Source organism: Tupaia chinensis, unplaced genomic scaffold, assembly GCF_000334495.1.
Source record: "Tupaia chinensis unplaced genomic scaffold, TupChi_1.0 Scaffold000443_1, whole genome shotgun sequence".
Classification (NCBI taxonomy): Eukaryota; Metazoa; Chordata; class Mammalia; order Scandentia; family Tupaiidae; genus Tupaia; species Tupaia belangeri.
Window position 1 is genome coordinate 326860 of NW_006159948.1, and position 19592 is coordinate 346451.

Genomic DNA, 19592 nt, shown 5'->3' on the forward strand with positions numbered 1-19592 from the left:
TAAGAAGCCAGTTTAAAAATGAGGACCTCCCACCTTGACTCCCAGGGTCCCCATAGATCCTTTCACAGTGTTCTCAGAAAAAAATACACAATACCACTTTTACAGATAAATTCTCTGCCCTTTACAGGAGGAAGAGATAGAGAAAATGGTAAGTTATAAAATCACAGCACTATAACCCCAAGAGGGAAGTTTTTCAGCTTAATTTAGCTCCTTTGTCTCCGATGAGAAAAAGAACCTGCATCAAGAGGAACAAAGAGGCTATTGCTTGAACTCAGTGCTTGGGACACAGCTCTATGGCGTCCTGGGGGACATGTGCCCCGAGCCCCAGTCCAGCCGGCTTGCACACAGCCTGAAACTGCTATCCACCTCTCTCTCCCCCCTCCTTCCCCCGCCCTTGCAGTGTGGCCACTTCTCCCCTGGAGCCAGCCAATGGCCCCTAGATTGAAAGCCAGAAGCTCTGAATAGGCGTTACCTGGGAAGACTAGGCCCTTTCAGACCTTCCTAACACTTTTTAAGTGGCCCACTTCACTTTCTAGGTTCCAGCAGAGACAAGCTAGGTAATCTAGTAATTGCCTATAATTGAATTAGCAGAAGTCTCGCTGCAGTTTGGGGAGAACGAATGGATCATAGGAAATTGAAATGCTGCTTGCCCATTAGTGTTCCTATTTTAATCCTAACCATTAAATATTTCAACAAATTTTTCAAATGCTCACATGTGTTTTCAGGCCAAATGAAATAATCTCCAGAGAAAATCATCTGGATGAAAGGGCCTCTTTCCCATTGCTGTTCTGGAACTTTCAGTCACAACCAGAGCAGGTTGAGGTGAGGGCAGTGTGGACAAGGACATCAGGGAAGTACCTTACGGGGTCACTTAGGACACGTGTGGGCACTTGTGCACCCAAGTTTGCATTATTAGTCAAAGTCCTAATGAGCCAAATGCAAACCAAGAAGCAGAGAAACTAAGTGAATTCTTTTTTTTTTTTTTTGGAGAGATTTTCACTATAGTGCGTGCGCTCGACAGACAGAGAGAGACATTAGAGACAGAAAGCGAGAAATCACCCCCCAGGGGGGATGGTCACACCGCAATCCCTTCTCCTCCATTCTCCTCGGGATCTTGGGCACACACGCACACGCACCCGGCGTGAGTTTTAAGCCACCGGGTTCGGGACGTGAACCGCGGTCGACTATGTGGGAGTCCAGCGACATAGCCATTACGCTAACTGCTGGTTCCCGAAACTAAGTGAATTCTGTACCCCTTGCACTCTAGGCAGGATGACCATCCTCAGTGCAGGTAGAGGCCCATCCCTGCCTTAGGGCATGGCCCCCTGGGGCTGGACATGCCATCTGTGTGTACACCATAGGTGTGCCTCTTTAATCTGGCTGGGCATCCCACCTGGAGCAGCCTACCTTTTCCAGGTCCTTGTCCCCGATCTATTCCTTTTCTAAGACGGGCCAAGGTCCTCTCAATTCTTGCATCTGTTCATTTAACAAATATTTACTGAGCACCACCTGTGTGCCAGGCATTGTGCACACTCCTGGAATACTGTGAGGAGCTAAAGGGACCCAGTCCCTGCTCCCTGGAGCTCTCAGTTCAGAGTACGAATGAGAGACATTATTAGATAACCCCAACAAAAGGAAAGCTGCAAGTGGGACAAGCCCAGTTGACAGAATGTGTGACAGCCTATACTGGAGGGACGCGACCCATTGGCAGAGGGCAGGGTGTGGCGGGGCTCCGTGGGAGCTGGGATCTGAAAACGCACATTCACTTGCAGAGAGGCAGGAGAACATTCTGGAAGAGGGAACAGCATGTGCACGGCCCATGGAGGCACAGGGCACAGCAGACCGGAAGGCCTGTTGGAATGAGCACAGAGCAAGAAGCGAGGCTGTGTGGGCCGTGAGGTTGGAGAGGAGGCAGAGAAGCAAGTGGAAATGGGACCGCTCAGGGTGGCCACGTCACAGAGGGTGCCTCCAGGTAGAGCAAGCCTTCAAGAGGTTTGAAGCAAGGAAGTGACATGATCCGATTTAAGTGTGAAAAGCTTGCTCTGGCTGCTATGCAGAGAAGAGAGTGACTGGCAGCCACTGGGGGAATAGGGGTTTACGGGACATGGCAGAGATCCAGGAGCAGGGATGTGGTGGGATGTGGTTGGGGGAAGGGGATAGGGGAGTCAAGAAGTCAAGTCAGCAGAACCTGGTGACAGATTGGCTTTGTGGATGATAGGCTGGCTTTAGTGGTGACAGAAAAGATTCCTAAAGAACTCCTAGGTTCTTCCCTGTACCGAGGAAGAAATGGCTGGAACTGGCTGTCGTTGAGGGTAGGGAAGAGGGATTTGGTTCTGGATGTGTTAGGTTTGGGACACCTTCACTCCTCAAGAGGAAGTGAGCATTTAGTAGGTAGTTGTCCAGAAGAGTCTGGAGCTCAGGGGCCATCTAGATCCCCTATACCACCCTGCTCCCCTGCTTTCAGCCTCAAATCCAGGCAAGGGCTTAGGACTCAGCTCCTGCCTGTGACACCCTCACCCCACCCCAAAGATTATGCCCATCCTCATCATCACAGTGCATCCTCCCCACCACCTGTCTGAGGAAGGAGACATCCTGCAAGGGGCCAGGGCTGAGCACCCGGGCTACTCTGAATCCCACCCTTGACCCACATCTATCTTTCAGTCAAAGCCACATTCTCCTTTCACTGCAGCATCACTGAAGAGAGGTCCATGGGGGGGCCAGCAGGTTGCCTGGTGGTTAAGGCACTAGACACTCCTACATGACCAACCATGGTTCGAGTCCTGGACCTGGTGGCTTGCTTTCTCCCTTTCTCTCTTTCTGTGTCTCTCTCTCTGGTCAAATTAAAATAAATGAATGAATAAATAAAATTAAATAAATAAGTCTTTTAGGAAAAAAAGAGAGAGAGAGAGAGAGAGGTCCATGCATCTGGCTTTACCTCCTCTCTTTCCACCTCCTCCATGTCATGCCAGCTATCTTCTGCCTTCTTCTCCTCCACAAAGCTGTTCTCCCTAAGGTCCTCAGGGCAATGAACTGCTCAGCGACACTGTCCTCACTCCTGTGGTCTTCCCACATCGAGCATCACCCTCTCCCTGGTCCCTCCTCTTCCTCTGCCTACTTGGGGCCCACAGCTCTGTCTAGAGTAGAGAGCTGGGCCTTTCTTCCCTGGCTTTGCTGCAGGCTCAGGGCTGTCCCTGTCCTGTGCTGCCATTATGCCCATACATGGCCTCGCAGCTCAGCACTGTGGTCGTCGACATCCCTGGCCAGGGCTGAGGTGTGTCACATGTGTTTCTGCAGCTACCTGGAGCCAGGCATGGTGCTGTCACTACCCATGCTTCACTGCGGCCCCGTGTTCAAGATAACCTGGAGAAGGTACCTTCCACAGTAATGAGCACAGCCTGTAGGATCATGACAGAGACAAAACATCAGAAAAGGAAGGGGGGGGGGAACCAGCAGTTAGCGTAATGGCTATGTCCCTGGACTCCCACGTAGTCGACCGCGGTTCGCATCCTGGACCCGGTGGCTTAAACTCACGCTGGGCGCGTGTGCGTGCATGCCCAAGATCCTGAGAGGAGAATGGAGGAGAAGGGATTGCAGCGTGGCCATCCCCCCGGGGGGTGATTTCTCGCTTTCTGTCTCTCTGTCTCTCTCTCTGTCTGGCGAGCGCACGCGCCCTATAGCAAAAACCTCTCCAAAAAAAAAAAAGAAAAGGAAAGGGGGAAGGGTGTGGCCAATGGGGAATGCAAGAAGTCCCTTCTAGACCTCTCCTCAAATAAAAGGAATTCCAGGGTGTCCCGGGGGGGTTCCCGTGGCAGGGGAACTTGGGGGGCACAGATGAGGCTCCAGAGGAGACACAGAAGCAGATTCCAGGAAGATCACTGATAAAGAGGAGCCCACTTGACAAAAGGTGACCATGAAGACCTGGGGCCGTGCCTCAGTCCCCTGCTCCTGGCCTGGGTCTGGGATCACAGGCATGATCTCCTCACAAAGGTGAATTTGGGGTCTGCCAAGGACACTAGTCTTGTTCTGAAATCCATGAACCTTGGTTATTTTTATCTAAATATGTTCCAGGTAACATCAAATCACCGGGAGAGCTGACTAGGGAAGCTCACCCTCCTCTGAATCCTCCCGTCCCCATCTCACTTTCTCCTGATGCCGAGCATCACAGTCCTCTACGCTGTCAATCATCTTGCTTTTACTTTTGGAAATCCAATGGCAGTTTCCAGCTGTGGCCGCTCGCTGGCATCATCTACAGAGCTTTAAAAAATACTGACACCTGGAGCCAGTAGGTGGCATAGTGACTGAGGCACTGGATCCCACATGGCCAATTCCAAGGTTCAAGTCCCAGACCTAGTGGCTTGAAAAACACAATGTGTGTGTGTGTGTGTGTGTGTGAGACCCAGATCCCAGGAGGAGAAAAGAGGAGAAGAGATTGTGGCCATCCCTCCTAGGTGGGTGATTTCTCACTTTCCCTCTCTATCTCCCTCCAGTGAACTTACATAGCCTATAGCAAACAAATAAAAAATAATAATAGTAATTTAAAGAAATACTGACCCTCCAAATTGGGCATCATTGGTCTGAGGAGTGGCCTGGGTGTTCAGCAGTTTACAGGCTCCTGGTGACTCTACTGTGTAGTCATAGTTGAGTGCCAGCTGGGTTCAGAGACTGAGTAGGGGTGGCTCTGCAGCAAACCATTTCTTAAGGGCTCAGTTACAAGAGCTTTGTTTCCAGCTGCTTCCAGAGTCCACAGTAACTAGTCTCCTTCCACTATCCTCCCCAGAGGAGCTCACTCATTTTACTCTCAGAGACACTGGGTTTTGCATCAGAAGTCACTCACCTCGTAGGGCTCCTTGGTGGCCCTGCACTTTTCTATCTGATAGAGCTGGGTTTTGTAGCACATGCTGTCCTGGAGGTCAGATTTCTACCACAGGAGAAAAGAAAAAGCAGGGCTTAACTTTCAAAAAATAGAATTGTCCATTAAGCAGTCAGTAATTTTTAAACTAGCGCTTGGCTCAGAAAGTGCCAAAAGGTTGACAAGCTTGTAAACTGCAACACAAAGTCTCATCCCAGGATGGCCTGCAAGCAGGATACAGTGTGGTGACAGCCCCAGGCCCAGTCAGGTGACCTACTTCTGTTACTGACTCTACCAGGTGACCCTGGGCAGGTCACTGCCCCTTGATGGGCCCCAGTTCTTTCATTTGTGCAATGAAGATGACTCTAAGATGTGAAAGCAGAAACCAAATAAGTGAGTTGGAATGAATAACTTCTTTCATTGAACCAGTAAATATGATATAGAACTTGTTTGTTGGTATATTTCAAATGCACACACACACCCCTCATCATTCAAATGGAAGTCACAGCAATTCCTAATACAGCTTAAAAAAGAAGAGAGACAACGCACGAATGACGGAGGTGCACTCTTGTTTAGAGACAGGTGAAATTAAATGATGAATTCATAAATTCATTAATTTATCAATCAACTAATAGTTACTGAATGCCCTTATAGGCTCTTCAACTTAAAATGCATACTTCTTGGATTTAAAAGGAAGACATCAAGAGAAAGAGGAAAAAAGGCAAATAATGAAGGCATGATATTTTGCCTTTTAAGTTCACTAGATTGGATTTCAAATAACAGGCAAGTTGTTAGTACCTGGTTAATAAGATTAATAACTGGGACACTGCATACAATGCAACTAAAATAGCCTTGTATGGAAATTATTGAGCGAACCAGCTGTGGCTGTGAATTAATTCACTCTCCTTAAAAACAGTCACCTGCCTATGGTTTAACCTCTCAGACCAGGAGAATGAAATTAGACTGTTATCTCACCCTATATGTAATACTCAGCTCAAAATGTATTAAAAATGTAAATTTAATATCAGAAATAGTAAAACTATGAGAAGAAAACAAGAGAGATGCTCTATGACACTGGTCTGGGCAATTACTTTTTGGATATGACCCCAAAGCACAGACAACAAAAACAAAAATAGTTTGAATTATATCAAACTAAAAAGCTTTTGCATAGCAAAAACAAACAAACAAACAAACAAAAAACCAAATGCAAAGTCAACCAATAGAACAGGAGCAAGTATATGCAAATAATACATCTGATAAAAAATAAATATCCTAAATATATAAGGAACACAAATAAATTAATAGCAAAAACCCCCAGATAACTGAATTCTGTAATATGCAAAGGAACTGAATACGCATTTCTCAAAAGAAGGTATATAGATGGCCATCAGGTGTGTAAAAGGTGCTCGGCATCACTAATCATTAGAGAAATGCTAAGCAAAACCACAATGAGATATCACCTCACACCTACTGTAATCTCTTTAATCAAAAAAATGAGAGAGACATGTTGGTGAGGATGTGGAGAAAAGGGAATCCCTGTATACTGTTGGTGGGAAGGTAAATTAGTACAGTCATTATGGAAAATTCTACAGAGAAGCCTTTAAAAATTAAATTAAAAACAGAACTGGCCTATGGCCTGGTGGTTAAGGCAGTTGCATCCTACATGGCAGACCACACGGTTCAAGTCCTAGATTCGGTGGCTTAAAAAACACGCCTGGCATGTGTGCATGTGTGCCCAAAATCTTGAAAGGAGGGAGAAATAAAGGAGAAAGAATTTTGGCATGACTATGCCCCCTGGGGGGTGCTTTCCCTCTCTCTCTCTCTGGCTAGTATACATATCTTCTGTCAAAAATAGGAAAAAAATTATAGCTACATATGATCTAACAACCCCACTACTGGATATATATCCAAAGGAAAATCAATCAGCGTGTCCTAAGGATCCATGTACCCCAGGCCAGTCAGGTGGTGGGGTGGTTAAGGCAGCTGGATCCCACATAGCCAACTGCAAGGTTGAGTTTTGGATCTGGCAGCTTGAAAAACACACTGGGCATGTGTACATGCATGTCCAAAATACTGAAAGGAAAATGGCATGGCTATCTCCCTGTGGGGTGCTTTCTCACTCTCTTTTTCTCTATTTCTCTGAATGTCTCTCTCCAATAAGGACATGTTCCTATAGCAAAATTTTTCAAAAAGATAAATGCACCCCAATGTTTACTGCAGCACTATTAACAATAGCCAAGATATGGAATCAACGTAAGTGTCCAGAACAGATGAATGGATAGAGAAAATACAGTGCATATACACCATGAAATACTAGTCAGCCTTAAAAAGGAAGAAAATCCTGCTATTGTGACACACAGGAAAATCTGGAAGACATTATGCTAAGTGATATAAGCCAGGCAGAGAAGGACTGCATGATTTTAACTATATGTGGAATCTAAAACAATTGAACTCATAGGAGCGGAGTAGAATGGTGATTCAGTAGAAGCTGAGCTAGGGTGGCAGTGGGGGTGGGGCAATGCTCATCAAATAAGACCAAATTTCAGTGAGGAGAACTAAGTTCAAGAGGACTGTGGCATGACGATGGTGATTGTGGTTAATAACAATGTGACATATTCTCAGCATGTGTAGTTAAGCATATTATTTAGCCCTTCCACAATGTAGATAATATTTCAAAACATCAGGCCACATATAATAAATATGTATAGCTTTTGTGAATTAAAAAAACATAATAAATTCAATAGAGGAAAAAAAGCCTCTTCCCGTCAGAACTAGTTCAGCTAAGTTCCCAGGGAATGTTCCCAGAAGACAAAGTGAGACTCAGCTTTGCAGCACTTGGCAGCCTTGATACTGGACAAAGCCGAGGAGCAGAAACGCGGCAGATGGGCAAGACACTCAGACCAGCCAAGACACATCCTCAGAGCTTCAGGCAAAAATGCCTCTCTCGCTTAGAATGAGCTTTATAATTATTTAAGAAGAGCTTGAATGACCAAAGTTTGTATCTGTAAACGTGGAGAAAGCCATTAAGAAACTTCTAAAAACTGAGATCCCTTTATCTTACTTGATCAGACTGCAAAGAACTAGTTCTACCTGGGTAAACTGGTGACCTGGTGGTTACAGCAGTCAGATCCTACATGGCCAACTACGTAGTTTGAGTCCTGGATCCGGTGACTTGAAAAATATGCCAGTCATGGGAACCAGCAGTTAGCGTAATAATGGCTATGTCGCGGGACTCCCATGTAGTCGACCGCGGTTCACGTCCCGGATCCGGTGGGTTAAAACTCATGCCGGGTGCGTGTGCGAGCGTGCCCAAGATCCCGAGAGGAGAATGGAGGAGAAGGGATTACGGCGTGACCATCCCCTGGGGGGTGATTTCTCGCTTTCTGTCTCTATGTCTCTCTCTGTCTGGCGAGCACACGCACTCTATAGTGAAAAACCTCTCAAAGAAAAAAAAAATATGCCAGTCACGTGTGTGTGCCCCAAACTCCAGAGATAGAAGAAACTGCAGCGTGGCCTCCCCTTGGGGGGAGGGGCAGATGCTTTCTCACTTTCAAGCTTTCTCTCTGTCTCTCTCTCTCTCTGGTAAGCACATGTACCCTATAGCAATTTTTTTTTTTAATAAAGAACTGGTTCTCCCAAAAGAATGTTTGACTCTGCCAATTTACGTAGGAGAGTAGCAATAATGTGCGAAATCATGGACTTTAAAACATGCTCAGTTTCCTGAAAACACCTTCTAAAAACTAACTTTTAAACATTCATCATTTGAAAAAGAAAATCAGGGGCCGAACAGTGGGACACTGGGGAGGTGCTCTGTGAGGCTGCCCCACGAGAGTTTCCGGGTTTGCATCCAGAGACCTCCGTGAATGTACTGGGCACATGTGTACCCATGATCGGGGCTGGCTCGGGCAAAGGAAGGGTTTACAGCATCAGGACCCTGGTAGGGGTGAAGTCTCACAGTCTCTCTTGATCATGGAAAAAATAAATAAACTTTTAAAAAAATGAAAAACCAACGTATTAACCCTCTTTTCCTTTCACTTGAGGACCATTTAAATTCTTCACTTTTACCCTCTCTGGCATGGTGATCTCCAAATGGTATGACCTTAAGCCCTTGTGAGTAAAGATGTTGTATACAGAAAGCTACAAAAATATGCATATTTACTTATGAATTAGAAGCATATACCATTGTACTAATATATAATAAAAATGATAAAATATGTATTAAAATAGGAATTAAAAAGGATAAGGTAAGAAAGATATTAGGGTCATACAGCCTTCGTATAAAAGGGAAATGAGAAACAGCTTCAAGCCCACTGTGTCTTTTAAGCTCTTCACATGAGAACAGAGAACTGCTGGGTGGCACAGTCTCTTTTTATCACATAGCAAGATAACATAAATAATACACTACGTGTCAACAGTCCTGTCTTACCGGATTTGACATCCCTCCTGCAGTGGCTGTCCGAGGGCAATGCAGCTGCAGTGGCACCATCTCCACAATCTAGCCTCAAAGCTATAAAGTGGCTCCATCAGAAATGGCACCCGTCATTGCTTCCAAGGAGCTTTGTCCCCCCTCCCCGATAAAACATTGCTCTTATTTCTAAAAGCCCATTACGCTTGTGAATGCATCTTTTCATGGACATCTTCCCTTTGGTGGTTCACCAAGGAAAAAGTACTTGTGTGGACAGTTTCCTGTTGGAGAAAAATCTAGCAAATATCCTATGCTGAATCAGCTTAGAAACATCTGTGCTTTCATCCAACTGTTTAACAAACAAGCATCTTCGTATTTTCAGCAATGTTTTCTAGATGTTTCCTAAATCCATTTGCTAACAAGAGACACGCTCTGACCATCTTCTGGGTGTTATTTTGGTCATTTTGGCATGGCACAGAGAACATCATGTCCCCAGTTGCAGGTGGGTGTGCCTCTTTGGCTCTGTTAAGGAAACTTCAGAAAAGGTTTCTAAGACGACTGTTGGGTGGAATTTTGTGAAGTACTAGGCTATACGTGACATTAGGTAGCATATTAAACACTTTGTAAGTTTGTCCTCATGTTCTGGATTCTAAATGTCTTCCTAACAGTGACAACTACACACCACCAGATCTTAGAGTCCATACCCAGAGGGTGAAGGGCTGCCTCCACAAAAGTGGGTATTCAGCTCAGTTTCCGATGGGCTTCCTGGCCATTCTGAATTTCTTTGGCTGGCTTCCTATGAGAGCTCGTCAGCATCCACTATTCTGAGTAGAAGCAGTAGTTGAAAGCAGAATCCACACTGGCTGGGATCAGTTTTCTTTGTGCAATTATTTTAAACCATTATCTATTTGGAGAGAGACGATTTCATCCAAACTAAATATCAGATGCTTGCCAAGGTGTGTGAATTTCCACACAGAGACACACAGGAACTTCTTGTGGCAAAAGGATGATGGGGATCGAGACATCGGGGTTTCCTGTCCACCCCTTGCTGTGGGACTCCTGCCTGTACCTCAGATGTGACATAGAACACTTGGATTTTCTGACACCCAGACTAAGCAAAGGTGTTGGGGTCGGTGAGTGAAGCTCAACTTTGTTCTTGTTTTTTGAAGAAGTAAATGTCAGTAGTGTTTTTCTCATATACTGGAATTTAGAGATGAAGGCCTGAGAACCTTTTCTCCCCAACTTTTATGAGTAAAGTTCTAATGCCTCTAATATTCAGAATCCGGCAAGGAGAGAGGGAGCAGAACAAGGCAACAGAGAAAGTGAAGGTCAAAGAGGCCTGAAGTCCTCACAATTCTGCCCAAGGCCTACCTTGATGGCAGAATATTTGAAAAACTCATCAGGTACAAAGCACTACCTGGGCTGGGCGCTGGCATAGCTGTAAAGGGCTACTCGAGGGATGCCAGGTCCCACCGGGCAACTGGCCTGAAACCCAAAAGTCATGCCCACAAGTGCCGACAAGATGACAGGCTGGAGGCCTGGAGGGAGGGGATCGCAATGTGACCAGACCCTGTGGAGAGTACTCCCCTCTCTCACTCCCACGTGCACACGCACATGCCCTGTCACAAATTCAGAACAAACGAAGTCCTACCTGAGAGACAGGCCTTGTTACTACTTTCTTCCCCCTTCAGGAAAGAGCCTTACCCGAGGTTCAATTAGCAACTGGGATCGAGTGTCAGCAACCGGGAAATGCTGCAGGTGCAAGAGCTCTTTTCCCACACAGAGCAGTGCAAACTTCCTCTGGGGTCCCACTTACCCCCGACAGATAGCGCTCGAGCTTCTTGTTCAAGAGGAAGTAGATGGCGAGGATGTGGCAGGCGCGGTTGGAGAGCACGGTGTTGATCACGTCACTGTTCTTGTAGCCCAGCTTCTCCGTCATGTGTAGCACCACGCTGGGGCTCAGGTCTTCCAGAGAAATTCTGCGAGGCAGAGGGAGACAGAACCAGTCACCTCTGCACCTCCGCAGAGAGCCTCGCAAATGTGGCAGCACAGAGTCAGCCACATGGGCCTCCAGTGGACGATCAGGTTTATTCACCCACTTGACTTTTGACTATGAAAATGCTCACGTGTACAGAGAAGTGGAGGAAACCACATAATTACCTTACGTGAATTATCACCTGGATGCACCAGGAAACCTTGGTATATCGCCTCTTCTGTTTTTTATTTTGGCTCAAGTTGTTTTTGTTTTAGTTTTTGTTTTTAAAGAAATTCTATTTAACTTTATTTATTTATTTATTTAAATTTGACCAGAGAGAGAGAGAGAGAGAAAGTAAGAAAGCAAGCCACCAGATCCAGGACTCAAACCATGGTTGGCCATGTGGGAATCCAGTGCCCTTAACCACCACGCCACCAGCCAATGTTTGGCTAAAGTATTCTAAATGACAGATATAATGACAGTTCACTCCTAAACACTTCAGCGTGCAGCTTTAAAAAACAAGGACATCTTGGGACCAGCAGCTAGCGTAATGGCTATGTCACTGGACTCCCACGTAGTCAACTGCAGTTTGTGTCCCGGACTGGGTGGCTTAAAACTCATGCCAGGCGCATGTGCGTGTGTGCCCAAAATCCTGAGAGGAGAATGTCTCTCTGTCTGTCTGGCAAGCACATGCACCCTATACAAAAAAAATAAAATAAAATAACAAGGTCATCTCCTGCCAAACTGTAATACTATCAATACACTATAAAATTTTAATAATCCCTTACTATGACCTATCTAAATTACATTGAAATTTCCCACTGTCTTCCAAATTCTTTACAATTAAGACATTCTTTCCTGAGCCAGACTGTGGTGCGGTAGCTAAGGTGGCTGGATCCCACATGGCCAACTGCACGGTTTGAATCCAGGATCTGGTCGTTTGAGAAGTATGCCAGGTGCATGTGTGTGCCCCAAATCCTAAGAGGACAATGGAAGAGAAGGGACTGCAGCATGGCCATTCCCCCTGTGGGGTGATTTCTCACTTTCTCTTTCTCTCTCCAGTGAATGCACATGCTCTATTGCAGAACAAAAAAACAAAGACATCTTTCTTTAAAAATGTATCTCCTGTGTCAGGTAAAGCCCATGTCTAATCTATTTGGGAAAGAGAGGTATCAGGAACCAGTCTAGACTGTATCGAGCATAGTGGGAGGGCAGAAGTTCACACGCAGGGAGTCTGAGGTCCCACTGTAAAGTGGGGTGCTCTCAGAGGAAGAGAGGTTAAAGCTTCTTCAATGGGAACTGTGAAGATAAAACCCTTGGGATAAAATGCCACAGGGCTGCCCCTGAAGCGCAGCAGTCAGGCCTGTACAGAGGAGGCTGAATCTCATATAGTTGACCCAGGGTTCAAGTCCTGGCCATGCATGTGCCCCAGGATGTTTTTTTTTTGTTTTTGTTTTTGTTTTTTGTGGAGAGGTTTTTGCTATAGGGCGCGTGCGCTCACCAGAAAGACAGAGAGAGACAGAGACAGAAAGTGAGAAATCACCCCTCGGGGGGATGGCCACACCACAATTCCATCTCCTTCATTCTCCTCTTGAGATCTTGGGCACGTATACACACGCACCCAGTGTGAGTTTAAGCCACCAGGTCCGGGACTCAAACTGCGGTCGACTACATGGGAGTTCAGTGACATAGCCAGTATGCCAACTTCTGGTCCCGATGTGCTCAAGATCTTGATGGGATTGGAGGAAAAAAGAATGGTAGCATGACCAGACCCTGTTGGGGGGCACTTTTTCTCTTTTAGAAAAATGCGAAGAATTACCATTCATTTATTCACTCAGGCATTCATTCATTCATTCCACCACAAAATCCCTGCCTCATGGAGAGAGACAACATCCCTGACAGGGTCTTGATACCACGACACACCCCTCGGCCTCGGCCAGCCCTGGATAGTGGGCACATGCACGCATGGCTTACTCAGGGAGGTCCCCAGACACAAACTGGAAACATTCCCATGTGGTCAGCCTCCCAGACCATCGGGTTTCACCACGACACCATCATCTGGCCCCAAGGGTCTGAAGGCATTTCTGATAGAACCTCAAAACCTTAAATCACAGAAACACCCCACAGCAGAGTCCAATCCACACAGCCAGCTGGTAGGCATGCCGAGTCCAGAGCAGCCGTCCTGACCCTCATCTACTACCTGTCTCCCTCCCCTACATTCACATTTGACCAAGTATGGCCAAAAAAAGGAAAAGAAAATACAATGAAACCAGCCTTTCTCAATATCGTTTGCCACAGAATGACAAATTCTACAATAGGTAGTGGATGGGAGAGAGATTGGAATATAAGAGGTAAAAAATATTAATAACATGTTTGCTTAAAAAAAATACAATTCCTGGGTCTAGCAGATAGCGTAATGGCTATGTCGCTAAACACCAGATCCAGGACTCAAACCATGGTTGGCCATGTGGGAATCCAGTGCCCTTAACCACCACGCCACCAGCCACCCTTTGGCTAAAGTATTCTAAATGACAGATATAATGACAGTTCACTCCTAAGCACTTCAGCGTGCAGCTTTAAAAAACAAGGACATCTTGGGACCAGCAGCTAGCGTAATGGCTATGTCACTGGACTCCCACGTAGTCAACTGCAGTTTGTGTCCCGGACTGGGTGGCTTAAAACTCATGCCAGGCGCATGTGCGTGTGTGCCCAAAATCCTGAGAGGAGAATGTCTCTCTGTCTGTCTGGCAAGCACATGCACCCTATACAAAAAAAATAAAATAAAATAACAAGGTCATCTCCTGCCAAACTGTAATACTATCAATACACTATAAAATTTTAATAATCCCTTACTATGACCTATCTAAATTACATTGAAATTTCCCACTGTCTTCCAAATTCTTTACAATTAAGACATTCTTTCCTGAGCCAGACTGTGGTGCGGTAGCTAAGGTGGCTGGATCCCACATGGCCAACTGCACGGTTTGAATCCAGGATCTGGTCGTTTGAGAAGTATGCCAGGTGCATGTGTGTGCCCCAAATCCTAAGAGGACAATGGAAGAGAAGGGACTGCAGCATGGCCATTCCCCCTGTGGGGTGATTTCTCACTTTCTCTTTCTCTCTCCAGTGAATGCACATGCTCTATTGCAGAACAAAAAAACAAAGACATCTTTCTTTAAAAATGTATCTCCTGTGTCAGGTAAAGCCCATGTCTAATCTATTTGGGAAAGAGAGGTATCAGGAACCAGTCTAGACTGTATCGAGCATAGTGGGAGGGCAGAAGTTCACACGCAGGGAGTCTGAGGTCCCACTGTAAAGTGGGGTGCTCTCAGAGGAAGAGAGGTTAAAGCTTCTTCAATGGGAACTGTGAAGATAAAACCCTTGGGATAAAATGCCACAGGGCTGCCCCTGAAGCGCAGCAGTCAGGCCTGTACAGAGGAGGCTGAATCTCATACAGTTGACCCAGGGTTCAAGTCCTGGCCATGCATGTGCCCCAGGATGTTTTTTTTTGTTTTTGTTTTTGTTTTTTGTGGAGAGGTTTTTGCTATAGGGCGCGTGCGCTCACCAGAAAGACAGAGAGAGACAGAGACAGAAAGTGAGAAATCACCCCTCGGGGGGATGGCCACACCACAATTCCATCTCCTTCATTCTCCTCTTGAGATCTTGGGCACGTATACACACGCACCCAGTGTGAGTTTAAGCCACCAGGTCCGGGACTCAAACTGCGGTCGACTACATGGGAGTTCAGTGACATAGCCAGTATGCCAACTTCTGGTCCCGATGTGCTCAAGATCTTGATGGGATTGGAGGAAAAAAGAATGGTAGCATGACCAGACCCTGTTGGGGGGCACTTTTTCTCTTTTAGAAAAATGCGAAGAATTACCATTCATTTATTCACTCAGGCATTCATTCATTCATTCCACCACAAAATCCCTGCCTCATGGAGAGAGACAACATCCCTGACAGGGTCTTGATACCACGACACACCCCTCGGCCTCGGCCAGCCCTGGATAGTGGGCACATGCACGCATGGCTTACTCAGGGAGGTCCCCAGACACAAACTGGAAACATTCCCATGTGGTCAGCCTCCCAGACCATCGGGTTTCACCACGACACCATCATCTGGCCCCAAGGGTCTGAAGGCATTTCTGATAGAACCTCAAAACCTTAAATCACAGAAACACCCCACAGCAGAGTCCAATCCACACAGCCAGCTGGTAGGCATGCCGAGTCCAGAGCAGCCGTCCTGACCCTCATCTACTACCTGTCTCCCTCCCCTACATTCACATTTGACCAAGTATGGCCAAAAAAAGGAAAAGAAAATACAATGAAACCAGCCTTTCTCAATATCGTTTGCCACAGAATGACAAATTCTACAATAGGTAGTGGATGGGAGAGAGATTGGAATATAAGAGGTAAAAAATATTAATAACATGTTTGCTTAAAAAAAATACAATTCCTGGGTCTAGCAGATAGCGTAATGGCTATGTCGCTGGACTCCCATGTCGTCGACCACAGTTTGAGTCCCGGACCCAGTGGCTTAAACTCACGCCAGGCACGTGTGCGAGCGTGCCCAAGATCCCGAGAGGAGGATGGAGGAGAAGGGATTGCAGCGTGGCCATCCTCCTGGGAGATGATTTCTCGCTTTCTGTCTTTGTGTCTCTCTCTGTCCTTCTGGCAGCTGCATGCACCCTATAGCAAAAACCTCTCAAAAAAAAAAAAATCCTTAAGGTTCACTAAACACTCAGCACAGAGGGCACGGCTGTTTGAAAATACCTGGTAATTCCAGGGTGGGTAAGACTAATCAGATCACACCTGTGGCTCCGCCTCTGACCAATCATACCGTGACCATACTGGCAGGGTCCCACCTACTGCTGGGGGCAGGTACCTGGAAGGGGTGGGGGCTGAATGGAGGGATGTATGCAGAAGCAGACACTCCATCTCTGCCCTTTATATCTGTTATCTCAAAAAACAAGAGGGTGCTGTCAAATGCAGACTGTCAACTGACTCTTGACCAAGAATAATATTTTCCAATATTTATATTCTTGGTGCCATCCACTATCAGTTACTGAATGTAACTGAATGATTGAATGATACAAAAAATGGCAAATTGCTCCAGAATACTAGGTATAAGTTGAACTAAGGATTAATAAATTCACATTAAATCTAGTTTTATACTATTAATACTTTGGTCTAAATCTGTCCTGTATTACCCCTGACTGGTTCTGTAAAAATGGCTGCTCCCAGATCAGGGAGGCGAGCACAGCATATGGCAAACATCTGTTGACTGACTGGCACGAACATTTATTATAAAAAAAAATTTACTTTCAAAGACATTTTCCTCTTGCCTTTTGGAGATCAACTTGGAGGCCTATGTGATTTCACAGCTTTACAGGAGAGTGGTATAAACATGGACCGTTACCTATTTTTTTTTAACTTTCCCAGAAGGAAAGCATTAATAACATCTAAAACAATTAAATCTGGGCCTAGGTATGTTGAGAAACTACCAAACATACTCTATAAAGAAAATATTCTGGAACCAGCGGTTAGTGTAATGGCTATGTCACTGGACTCCCATGTAGTCAACCGCGGTTCAAGTCCTGGACCTGGAGGCTTAAACTCATGCCGGGTGCAAGTGCATGTGTGCCCAAGATCCCGAGAGGAGAATGGAGGAGAAGGGATTGTGGTGTGGCCATCCCCCCTGGGGGGTGATTTCTTGCTTTCTGTCTCTGTCTTATAAAAAAGAAAGTAAGAAAACACTCCTGGGCTGGTTTCCAAAGCTCAGTAGTTAAGCCCTGTGCATGTGGGTCAGATCCCACCTAGCCAGTCACGGTTCAGATCTCAGCACCGGTAGCTTGAAAACATGCTGGTCATGTGCATGCCCCAAGTCCTGACAGGATGGAGAGAGAGAGGAAGAAGAACTGCAGCGTGACCATGCCTCACTGAGGAGTTCTCTGTCTCTGTCTCTCTGACAAGCACACATACCCACTGGCCAAAAAAAAAAGAGAAAACATTCCTTTCTTTGGTTCTGTTCTTACTCCATATATCTATGTGCTGGTAAAACCAGGAATTAATTACCAAAAATAGCGACGTGTTTTTTCTTTTTCATTTTCTTTTTTTGCCTTAAAGATACATGTTTTCCAAAATAAAAATGGTAAAGAACATGCACTTCCCCAAAAAACTTAGAATTCTGGTTTCATTACTTAAAAACTGAATACTGTGGGGGCTAGACATGGGCACAGAAGTAAACATGACACTCTGGGAGGCTGACCCACATGGGAAGTTTCAAATTCCCATCTGGAGATCTCCCTGAGTAGGCCTGGCACATGCATGCCCATGACCCGGGACTGGCTAGGGCTGGGAGGAGGGGTAGACTGTGCTGGGGTGCTGTCTTTCTGTCCCTTTCTTTTCTATCTCTCTGATTCATGGAGTAAATATGTAAATATCACATAATACTGCATACTGGTTCGCCTCTAATATAAAATGAGTACTGGGCCTTATGTGAGCAGAAGACATTGAGCTGCTGCTTTCTTCAATATTAGGAGAGCTTAACCATTTTTGCAATCCATCTAACCAGTATGTGCAGCCTTGATCAAGTATAAATGCAAGGATTACTAGTCTGGCAGCGCTTTGGAGAAGGATGCTTGAATTTCCATTTTAATCTGTCAAAGCCTGTCTACCACCTGTGAAAAGCTACAGAGTAAGATGCCACATCATGATTTTTTGTGAATGAAGATGTGGCCACAGAACGGGGAGCCCTGTATTCCTAATACCAGCTCCACTTCCCTCGACAGCTGCCACGCCGAGCAGACTGATGATGCCATTTAGACGGGGATGACATTCACTGAATTCCTCATGCGGCTGCCACCTAGGCCCCTCCTTTAGCAGAAAGCACACCTGCGTGCTGCTGTCTATTATGAGCATCGGTAATGAGGCATGGCCCTTCGGCCCTGCTTTCTGTCTCACACCGGAGTAATATTTCTGGTGTCTGTTTTACCTACTGGCCCAAATTGAGCTAGTGCTAGAAAATGGTGATCTATTTCCAGGTTCCCTTGGCAACTTAAGTAACCTAGACTTTGTTTAATGATCTCCCATGAGCTAAATGTGAGAATTCTAGATAACAGCTGAGTGAAACTTCTCCTCTTTGGCCATGGTGAGTGTGCATTTGGCTCCGTGGCATGAATGCAGACCCAAGAGTGACTACCCAGGCCCCTTTTATGTTCTTCTAGAACTTCTGTCCCCAGTCAGAGCTCTGCCTCTCTGTTGTATTTGGAGAACTCGGTACTTTGACTGTGATAGGTTAGTGGATGTTTCCAGATTTCCAGAGACATGGAATGTATGGCCAGAGAGGACATTCTTGTTCCGGTCCTTGCAGTCTTTCACCTGTCTCCCTTAACCAGTCGCCCTCTTGTTCTCACCCAAATGTGGTCATATGCACAGGCCACCTGAGTCTAAAGGAAGAGAGAAGGTGCACTGCAGTCTCGGAAGGTATTGGCCCCAGTGTCTCTTCATCCACTCTGCCGTAACCAGGGAAGGCCCTTGTTCCTCATGCAGGTTGGCTAAACATATGTCAAATGAGTAGAAAAAAAGTACAAGGAAAGGTTTTCTCATACTTGTTTTCAAACTATAGTGAGGATCCCAGCATGGGGAAGCCTGGACCTCCACGAGCACCCGTCAGTGTGCATCAGGGTTCCGATGAGGTGGGTTCCTGTCTATAAGCTCACTATATAGAGCCCTCCTGTGCAAATAGACAGGAAACCCCTGCACAGCAAGGCCCCAGAAATCTGTGCCAAATCAGTCATTCCTATAGCCTTTCCCTCTGGCCCCTCTCTTTAAGGCAGAGGGTCATGTAGGGCCAAAATAAACATCAAGAACAAAGTAGCTGGAGAGGAGTCTAAAGGGTGGTTTGAAAGGGAAGAGGTGCAATTTCCACGGGATTCAATCTGATGTTGACAGGTGAGCTCATGGGTGGATCAGACATATGCATACACTCACACACAGAGACACATGTGCACACACATACAAATACATGGAAACACACTCATACGGAGACACATTCTCAACACCCATACACAGATACCCACACAGACACAAGCACACAGTCACACATTCTCTCTCTCACATACACACACGCACGCACCCGCATCACGGCTTGTCTAAATGGTTCTTTTGTGTGAACTACCAAGAGGCACCCTCAAGGAAGAAGCAACCCCCTTGGAGCAAGGCTTGGCAAGCAGTGTGGTCTGGATTTCAGCCTCCCCTCACCTCTTGGCCAGGCGCCCCCTGCCGGACACACTCAGCACAATGTGTGTGTGTGTGTGTGTGTGTGTGTGTGTGTGTGTGTGGCGGGGGGGGGGGGGGGC

General features: G+C 46.2%; 1 protein-coding gene across 1 annotated transcript in view; it reads right to left on the bottom strand.

The window, feature by feature from the left end:
* Positions 1 to 19592, bottom strand: part of HUNK (hormonally up-regulated Neu-associated kinase) — a 149099-nt gene that overhangs the window by 14352 nt on the left and 115155 nt on the right. Inside the window, exons 9-10 of the mRNA XM_006155282.1 lie at positions 11071 to 11233; positions 4835 to 4918 (exon numbers count right to left, since the gene is read on the bottom strand). Of these exons, the coding sequence (XP_006155344.1) occupies positions 4835 to 4918; positions 11071 to 11233 (247 nt within the window). The remainder of the gene's footprint in view (positions 1 to 4834; positions 4919 to 11070; positions 11234 to 19592) is intronic.